Source organism: Sinocyclocheilus anshuiensis, unplaced genomic scaffold (assembly GCF_001515605.1).
Source record: "Sinocyclocheilus anshuiensis isolate Anshui unplaced genomic scaffold, SAMN03320099.WGS_v1.1 scaffold297, whole genome shotgun sequence".
In the NCBI taxonomy this organism is placed as follows: domain Eukaryota; kingdom Metazoa; phylum Chordata; class Actinopteri; order Cypriniformes; family Cyprinidae; genus Sinocyclocheilus; species Sinocyclocheilus anshuiensis.
In genome coordinates this window covers 258,880-269,305 of record NW_015536479.1, presented here as the reverse complement: position 1 = coordinate 269,305, position 10,426 = coordinate 258,880, and the positions used below count along the sequence as shown (strand labels likewise).

Sequence of the window (10,426 nt, the reverse complement as noted above, 5' to 3'; positions counted from 1 at the left end):
GTGTATATTTATTATGTATATATAAATACACACACATGCATGTATATATTTAAGAAAAATATGTTATGTTTATATTTTTAATATATTTATATATAATATAAATGATATGAATATAAATATATACATGTAAATATTTTCTAATTATATACTGTATGTGTGCGTATTTATATAAACATAATAAATGTACATAGTACACACATATATTATGTAAATAACAACTTTTATTTTGGATGCGATTAATCGTTTGACAGCACTAATTTAATTATATCATATGTTGATGTGGGTGGGTGATATGACCAAAATCTCGTATCACAATATGAGTAATTTTATTTCACAATAATGATTTATATCACAATACAGTTATTTTTGCAGGAAATATGTTTTTTTTTTTTTTTTTTACTGACACCAATTTTGATATCACAGCAAAAATTAATACTAGCCATAAATAATCTAAGTAAAAAGTTTTCAAGCTTACTGAATGCGAGTAAACAAGTCTGTAACAAGCAACAGAACAAATGCATGCAATAGAACAAAGATTCAAATGAAATAAACTGTGCCCTCCAAGCCATTTGATTGAATTCTACTCTGCGTGCCAATGTTCATACTATCCATCCTACATAGTATATAAGATTAGAATGAGTGTGTCCCAGAGCATGGCATGTTGAAAAGAGTATGCCATTGGAAAGAGAAATTTAAGCCTTTGTGAATGTTCATAGTTCTTCTAATAGCTTTAAAGCTTGAAAGTATGTGTAATGTTTTTAAATAAATCTATTTCACCCTTTTGGACCACTTGTCAAGCACATTTATAAGATTTAAAATAAAGATATGACTCTTAACTGCATCATTCTTATAAAAATAGAAAAATAACCTATTTATCTAATAATCTATTTTCAGAAATGTTATCCCACTTAGCATTTCAAATATAGTGGATTTCATCAACATCACTCCAAAATAATTGAACATAAATGAAGTGTATGATTTTAATGTATATTTCACTAACTTTGTTGTTGACACAGTATTTTTTTATTATAGGTCCATGTCACTTTCCAGTTAATATTCTCAAAATGGTTACTCCAATAGGGTTTACTATGAAAAAAATAAAGGACAATGAATCAAAAGTCTAAAAACCTATTTTTGCATTATTGCTATCTTTTATACGAACACCACTGAGACTTTTTATTAGCATAGCACTCTTTCTATTGTGAGACCAGCTTAACAAAGTGTGTTTTTTAACCATATGTATTTTTTAACAAATCAAAAAAAACACAAGTCTGTAACAAGCAACAGAACAAATGCATGCAATAGAACAAAGATTCAAATGAAATAAACTGTGCCCTCCAAGCCATTTGATTGAATTCTACTCTGCGTGCCAATGTTCATACTATCCATCCTACATAGTATATAAGATTAGAATGAGTGTGTCCCAGAGCATGGCATGTTGAAAAGAGTATGCCATTGGAAAGAGAAATTTAAGCCTTTGTGAATGTTCATAGTTCTTCTAATAGCTTTAAAGCTTGAAAGTATGTGTAATGTTTTTAAATAAATCTATTTCACCCTTTTGGACCACTTGTCAAGCACATTTATAAGATTTAAAATAAAGATATGACTCTTAACTGCATCATTCTTATAAAAATAGAAAAATAACCTATTTATCTAATAATCTATTTTCAGAAATGTTATCCCACTTAGCATTTCAAATATAGTGGATTTCATCAACATCACTCCAAAATAATTGAACATAAATGAAGTGTATGATTTTAATGTATATTTCACTAACTTTGTTGTTGACACAGTATTTTTTTATTATAGGTCCATGTCACTTTCCAGTTAATATTCTCAAAATGGTTACTCCAATAGGGTTTACTATGAAAAAAATAAAGGACAATGAATCAAAAGTCTAAAAACCTATTTTTGCATTATTGCTATCTTTTATACGAACACCACTGAGACTTTTTATTAGCATAGCACTCTTTTCTATTGTGAGACCAGCTTAACAAAGTGTGTTTTTTAACCATATGTATTTTTTAACAAATCAAAAAAAACAAAGGGAAAAGTCCTATTTCTGCATACTGGCATTATGTGGTTGGTGTACAAGTTCTCAAATTGATGGAAGTCAAACAACATAATGTTTGCACCTGCAGGGTCCAGATAATTTAAAATGTATTTTTATACTACAAAAAAAAGTCTTAGATGTAAGATATTCCAGTATTATTAGCTCCATTATTGATTTTGCCAGCCCTTCACAGGTTGGCAAAAAAAAAAAAGTAGTAGTATTGATAATTCACTGGTTTTATTTGAATATAATATATTTATTTTTCCAATTTTGAACAGTTGAAACCCATGAACCCAAGACACCCATGAACATTGAGAGGAGGTGTAAAATATGAACTAGCAGAAGCTCAATAAATGGCTAATCTGATTTTTTCAGTTACAATTCAGTTGCCATATGTATGTGTATAGTATAGAATATATATATAGTAAAGAAACACATTTGAGCAAATAATTGAGTATGTAACATTCAAGTGTTAATCAATGTGGAATATCTCAGAAAGAAGAAGGGAAGGAAGCTGGCGATTATAGATTGATCAGAATGTCAGCGATAAAAGAGAAGCACAGCTGCCTCGGTTATCTCTTTGGAAGCACTCCATCCTATATTAGTACCATAGCCATCCCAATCAAAGCTCGTAAAGTCCCCACACTGTCTAGGGACGGCCTCAGGAAAGTGTCCACCTCCACCAATACAGAACTGCAACAATATGAGTACATTACAAACAACGAAACACACCTACAGACACTTTATTTCCATTGTAAATGTATTACTATCAATGCATTATGTGGTGATTAACAGCATGTCACAAATGCTGTCCATAGACATCGATTTAAATCCAGAATATTTTGTTAACTCACATGTTCAGTGTGACAGCCGGTTGGTTTGACACCTGAACAAAGAGCCATGGCTGCCCTTTCATAATTAAAGACTCTGAATGCGATGAATCCAGGCGTAGATATTTCTGGTAAAAATGCAGAAAATATATAACATACAGTATGAAATGGCTTTCATTCATTAAACTGATTGAATCTCAACAAAGATGCCTTGTAAAATGCACACCATCACTGAATAAAGCACAGATGTAGCTACTTTCTTTAAAAAATTTGAAAAATACTGGCTCAAGAGAATTTGACATACGTCTTGAACTGGGACCATACAAATTTTTGTTGTAATCCACATTTCCGGTATCATACACTATTGGAATAGCAGGTCCATTATCAGTGATGCATGCCCCTAATCCAAACCTCACAGGGAATTTCTAGGAAAATGGAGATGAAAAAAAATTCAGTATTTTTGTAATTTCACAAAATTGTAATCTTTTACTATATTTTTGTGAGTGTTTCAAACTCTATAAACTAGTATCCAAGTTCATCTTACCTTGAATAAATAGAAAAGGTTTCCTCCGTAGAGGTTTAAGAAGTGATTTTCAGTGTGGTATCGCAGGATGGAGGTAGCGGACCACTGTTCCAAATCAATATTATTAGGAACATGCCACACAGACACATCTTGTGCCGCAATGTCATAGTATCCAGGGTTCTGTGACATAAAGGAAACAGACTGTCATTTCAAATTCTACATGAACATCTTTTCATTGTCTGTCTAGTGTCTCAGTGTCCTTTATGTTGCTCCTATTTAACTAGGGTTGTAAAACCATAAATGTAATAAAAATACCTTATAATCATCACTTGTAGAGGACTCTGCTGTTCCGAATGTGACTGTGTTCTCCCATGTCCCCTCACCATCAGGCCGGTTTGGGTCACTGCCCTGCTGATTAGACCAGCGATCACCAAGAGTACACTTTCCGTACATGTTGTTTTCATGAACACTGGCAACCAGCGTCCAGCCGCCACTAGCAGTGGTCATATCACAGAACGTCTGGTAAAGGACTCCTCTTGATGAGTTCAGATAATATAGACCATCTGCATGAACAGAAGCATTCCTGAGTCGCTTAAACGCAGTTGTTACTTAAGTTCAAATATTAACATAAAATGAGCGTACCATCATAAACCTGATACTTTTCATGCAGTTCCTTGCAGCTTCGAGCAGCTTGTTTAATTCTGCCCTGAAGTATTGCATCCTCAAGTTTGGCCTTGGTATCACCGGTTTTGACATATGGTACTTCTTCTTGATCCACTACAACGTGAGACATAAAGACTTAGTGGAATGTATTGTGATACAGAATGTAATTTTCAATGCTTTAAAATAAATACATTTCAATCCAAACAAATGTTTACATATATGACTTACAAATGATCACACTTGCAGCCTCACAGAGCCATAAATTCAGTGAGAGATTGAAAAGGATCCCTAAAAACATTGATGTAAGAACCATAGTCTGCAAACACATTGAGAAAAGTTCTTCACAATTACACTCAAAGCTGAAATTAATGTTATTGGTTCCATGTTTCTGTGAAAGACTGCTTACTAAAAGCATATAGGCTACGTATATTTTAAAATGTAATTTTTGTGGTGCAACAACTCTTACGTTTGTTTCTTGTCTTCTCTCCTCCAAGCTGGCAAGCACTGTTGAGGTTTTTGGCTTCTGGCTTCTGGCTGAGTCTGAAAATAAAGCTCAGACATATTCGCTCAGGATACTTATACCTACTTGGGAGCATAAGCGGGACATGGAATGAGGAAGTGTACTTGAGCCAAAGCCAAAAGTGTGTTTGGGTACTACATTGGGTTTTTTTTTTGGGCAGCCTGTATTTTATTTTCCGCGTTCCGCTTAGTATCATTCGACCTTGGACAAATCTAGTCCATTGCCCACATTGAATGTTTTGGTGGGGTCAAGGCCTTAAATTTAATTAAATAAATTCATAAATAAAATAGGACAGAAACCAATAACAATATATATTATTGAATATACTGCAAATGCAGTTAACAATGTCAATATTGCATTGTGTCTCACAGAAATGGACATTTGACAACAATGTACTGATTTTGAGCTAGGATGCTACAAATATGATATTTTGAAGAATGTTTGTAACAGAACCATTTTGGTTACCATTGACTTCTATTGTATGGACAAAAAAAACCAGACATTTATCTTTTTTTTCTTTCATACAGGATTAGAATAATATGAGGCTGAATAATTGATGTACTCAAATACCTGACTTTTTGGAAAATATTCCATTCAAAATAGTTAGGGACCACTTTGTATATCTCAGACTGACAATTAAAGGCCCAAAATTAAGTTGAATTTTGTCTGTCAAGTTTCTTTCAAAACTCGAATGTAATAAAGAGAATTGGAAAATCTTGCCTTTATCTATGATCAGACGTATAAACTCAGTACAAGTGGTTTCTCTTCCTAGATTCTAGATGTTTGTCAAAATCCTCAAATTTTTCTTATGTCTGCCTTTTTTAAGGAACTGGATTCTATAATTTTGTCTTATGTTTGGAGCATCAGATATCTAAAATTCATCTACAAAAGCCCAGGTCTGTGGGTGGTCTGGGTCTGCCAGTATTTAAACACTATTACTGGGCTACCAATGTTAAGGCTTTAATATACTGGGAGAAGAGAGCACCGGGAAATCTGACCCCTGATTTTCCCTTATGGGTGCAAATGGAGACAAGCCTGGCTGGGACCTTATTAACTAGCATTAGCATTAGTGAATAAGCTAAGTTTTGTGTTGAAAAATTCAATCAAAATTTTAAATCAAGTATAAGAAAAGTCCTGTCCCTGCCAGAGACCTCTGTGTATACAATACAATCATTCTTTTTAACCCCTATGGTCTGACAAAACCTATTTTGTTTGAAAGGAGAAGAAGTTCTATTAAGGACCTTTATGTTTATTTATTTTTATTTATTTAGTCATTTAGTCAACAGCAGACATCAGTTGATACAATTCAAGGTCATTCATCGCTTACATTATACTAAAATCAAACTCCATGAAATTTTCTCTTCTGTTTCACCATTGTGTGACATCACAATGGATTGTGGGCGCCATTAGAGTGTGCACGGATCCACACTTCAAAAATCTATCTGAAACGGTAGACCATCCGTGGACTTTTGGCATACTCTTTTCAACATGCTATGCTTTGGGACACACTTATTCACATACTATTTAGGATGGATAGTATGAACATTGGGACGCGGGGTAGAATTCGATCAAATGGCTTTCCCAACTAATTTTTGTGTCTGTCCTGTGTGTGGCATATTATTTATTCTACACGGTCCCAACATAAGAAGTGAGCAGCCGCACACGCGCGCAGCTTAGGAGGGAACATTGCAGTCTTCACTGTATGAATTAAATACGCAGTTATTCTTATTAAAGCTACAAAAAGGTTATTCAGTCAAGAATAGTGAGCTGTTTGATTCACATTAATGGCACAGATAGCAGCAGGTATGTTATTCTGCTGTCACTTTAAGACCTAATGCACAGGTGCAATATACTGACATTAGGGGTGTAACGGTTCACAAAATCCACGCTTCGGTTCGATACGACACACGGTTCCGTATTTTTTCGATACAGCAAAAACAAAGAAATGCCAGACAAATTTCCTTGATTTAAAACTAGTTTTATTTATTAAAACTAGTATCATATGATCTTAAAAATATTTTATGACTTTTGCCGTTTATCCCAGATGATTTTGGAAGCATTTTTAACATTTGTTTCTTATTTATTTGGTTCCACCGTGTTTGCTGAATTTCAGCGTCTTATATTTAAACTTTGTGTAAGTTATTTGTTATTTTATATTAGGCCTATAGCATGGTGTATTTGTATTCGTTTTGTTAATAAATTAAACATTCTATGTTTAATGTAAGTGAGTTTGTCGTACTGTTTTGTTGTTGTCAATTCAATCAATTGACGCCAAAATGCCGCTAGTTCGAAAGTGAAAGTAAAATGCGCACAAGTATTTACAAGCGAGGAAAAGAGGGAAAACTCTAGCGAACTACCTCACCGTCACAACCTGGAGTACATTATATTTCACACACTTTAAGCTCTTTTTTTCACAAATGTAATAGGATTACTCCAACGAATCGTTCGGTTTGTAATGCGTACCGAACCGAAAGCCTCATACCAAACGGTTCAATACAAATACGTGTATCATTACACCCCTAACTGACATATATCTGATTTTCTCTCAACTGGTTATGTTCACTCAAGACATTTTGACAATTTTACATATTTTGTGTGTATTTGGCAATTTAGATACAGAGCCACAGACATGACATACAGGGGAAAACATAAAAGATACCATAGCCATGGATTAAGAATTTGTTCCCATGACTTAATAATTCATTCCCTCACAAGACAACGTGACTGATTGTGTTAAGGTTATCAAAAAAGAAGATTAATAGCAAGCAAATCGTGGAGAATAAACAAAGCACTACCTATCAACCGAAAGGTTCATTTGCAGAGTTTTACACACCCATATCTGCAAACATTTGCTAAACATGTTTTATAATAATGTATGCCATAAATCAGCACCAAAACTCTATTTGCTGTGCATCTGCTATGCTGTAACCTGTCTATATGGCCAGCAAAATAAATTTGCTAATGTTTGTGTCTGAAACCTTCCCTTGTGAAAAAAATTTATATATAATATCATTTATATAATAAAAAAAAAGAGTACATATTATGGAAATAATGTACTTTAATATATTTATTATGTAATATATTTATAAGTAATATATATACTTTATGTAAGTTTGAACTATCTAAGAATATATGTAAGTGTGAACTGAATGTGAGGTTTTTAGACACTTAATTACATGTTATTAACAAATGAAAAATGTATTATGGTTTAAATTTGTATTAAATGCAATTGAACTTAAGAGTACTATTCTTGACCCATTTAAGTAGGGCTTAAGTACATCTTTATATGTAATTTCATAATTCTATAGTTTTTTAAATATGGTTCAATTGTACTGCTGAATGTACTGACACGCATTTATGGTAAACATAAATTATACTTTAATGTCATTTGTACTGAAACTTGTATGTCATGTATTTAAATATATTTGTAAATACACATTTACAATGATGTAGTTGCACACAGGACATTTAAATTAGATACCTGTATTATGTAAATGTATTATCACTACAGTAAAAATTATAATGAAGTACATGTGCTTGAGTATGTTTGTAAACACATCAATATAAATGTACTTTAAACACAACAAAAGATTTGGTAACACTTTATTTTAAGGTGTCCTTGTTACATGTACGTACTATTATAATAACAATAAATTATGCATAATGACATGCAAGTAACACTAAGCCAAACACTAATACTTACCCCTAACCATATAGTAAGTACATGTAGTTAATTAATATTACTCGGTACCTAAAGGCATAATTACACTGTAACAAGGACACCGTAAAATATTGTGTAACCAAAGATTTTTAAACATAATGATTTAAAAAAATAAAACTTTAATTTGCCATTATTACATAGTGCACTTTTTAAAAGTGTACTTAAGTGTGTTAAGAAACATAGTCATGAAAGTGTACACTCTTTAAGTACACCTAAGCCTTGTTCAGACTGTCAGTCCAAATCCGATTTTTGTGCATATATGCGATAAAAATCCAATCATATTTCACAAGTGTGAATGGCAAAAAAAAAAAAACTATTCAAATCGCATTTCTGAAAATCTGTTTCAGTCAGTCTGTCCGCTCAGATCGGATTTTGCGTAACTTCTTTGCCTATGTCAGTTACTCATGCCACGTAAAATGCAAACACGTCAGACATTGTTTGTAGAAAACACACTGCATGTCTTTGTAGAAACAAGGTTGTGTTGTTGTGAAGTGCAAGTCAAGTGGAAAATGGCAATATAGAGCTGATCTGTGCACCTCTTTGAGTTTTGAGACCAGCGGAGCACAGAAGACGTTATATAATCCAGCACGATGGCAACATGTTGTCATGTTGTAAGACAACATCTATATTGCAAACTGTTTTGCTGTTAGTGTAGGCATACCAATGCAACGTCGTTGAGTAAAATGAAAGAGCGCCACGGGACACACAAATCCAATCTGAACAGTTGCGATACACAGTAAAACATTTCAATCAGATTCCAGTCGGACACACAAATAATCGGATTTGGGCTGACAGTCTGAACAAGGCTTTAGGTGGCCTTTATTTCATTAATATGATAATATATTGTCTGGATGTACTACAAGTGCCATTCAATATAATTAAGCACACTTCTTTTTCACAAGGGTTAGTCTTATTAATATATATTAATGTGTATTTCTCTCCCTGTGTGATCATAAGGAGGAACTTCGGTTTGGACTTTGATGATGTCTCCACTAGCCAAAGGACTGTTTCATCGCGCGATTGACATGAGTGGCTCGTATGTGTATAATGCTTCCCTGGAGTCAGCAGAAAAGGACAACTTAGAATTCCTGAGGAGAACTGGCTGCAAGAACGCCATCTGCCTGAGAGGACTACACATCGCTCAAGTCCTTCAGGTGAGAAATGTATGGCCGAGCTTGTAACCTTCCACAGCAAGGCAGCAGCAGAGTCACGGCTGACTAACAACAGCCTCAACCTATTGGCCCCTTCGTCCGTAAACTCTCTTTGATAAATCATCAAACCTTGACCGGCTGCCAGATCTCGCCAAACGCTCAATGAATTCCCAATGAAAATCTGCCGATGAGGTTTAATTTCTCTAAATGTTAGTAATACATCAGAAATGGGTCTGTGGTTGAATTAATGTCAGTGATTTGTATCTGACTCAGGCAATCCCGTGGCAGCAGTACCCAGCATTTGCAGCCGATGAATTAACCGATCTTCCAGTCAAAGGTGTTTTTCTTGGCCCAGTTGCAGTAATTGACAACTACGTTCTCAAAGCTCCTCCGTTCGAGACCTGGGAGAAGGGTGGAGACGGAACCTATAACGATGTCCCATTTGTGGTTGGGACAACTGAACAGGAGACTGATTTTAGGTAACCTGCTTTGTTCGTTTTTTAGCTATCGGTTGTAAAATAAAAAAAAAACTGTCAGGATTGTGCGCCATTCAGAATTGATTTGAGAATGTCTTTAAAGTTCATGAATTTGAATTGAATTAGCAAGCAGGATGCAGAGTTATAATCTGGATTTGAATTAAATGAATGAAATTCAAAGAAATATACTTTAAAAAAATATTGTAATATAAAACATATGGATTATTTGTAGAAACATGATATTTATAATCATTGTTTGAAATGCCACCTATATAAATGTGTATTTAATAAAAACATATTTAAAGTGCCCCTATTATGGGTAATGAAAGGTTCATATTTTGGGTTTGGGAGTCCCCAACAACAGGTTGACATGCATGCAAGGTCAAAAAACGCTTTCATTGTCTTATAATATGCATTTCTTTTTACCTTACTTGCTCAACGACTCAAAACGATTCGCTCAACGATTCATTTTTCCAAACCCCTCCTTTG

General features: G+C 33.9%; 2 protein-coding genes across 2 annotated transcripts in view; one reads left to right on the top strand and one right to left on the bottom strand.

Annotated features, from left to right (window-relative positions):
• Window positions 1-10,426, top strand: part of LOC107672404 (para-nitrobenzyl esterase-like) — an 18,149-nt gene that overhangs the window by 4,325 nt on the left and 3,398 nt on the right. The window contains exons 5-6 of the mRNA XM_016465613.1: window positions 9,268-9,464; window positions 9,735-9,940. Coding sequence (XP_016321099.1) covers window positions 9,268-9,464; window positions 9,735-9,940 — 403 coding nt within the window. The remainder of the gene's footprint in view (window positions 1-9,267; window positions 9,465-9,734; window positions 9,941-10,426) is intronic.
• LOC107669867 (intelectin-like) lies at window positions 2,366-4,837 on the bottom strand. Its single transcript, XM_016462328.1, has 8 exons — window positions 4,536-4,837; window positions 4,298-4,385; window positions 4,049-4,183; window positions 3,722-3,969; window positions 3,428-3,586; window positions 3,188-3,308; window positions 2,908-3,011; window positions 2,366-2,746 (listed from the first exon to the last, which is right to left on the bottom strand). Exons 2-8 carry the CDS (start codon window positions 4,380-4,382, stop codon window positions 2,594-2,596), a joined length of 1,005 nt encoding a protein of 334 aa, XP_016317814.1. The 5' UTR covers window positions 4,383-4,385; window positions 4,536-4,837; the 3' UTR covers window positions 2,366-2,593.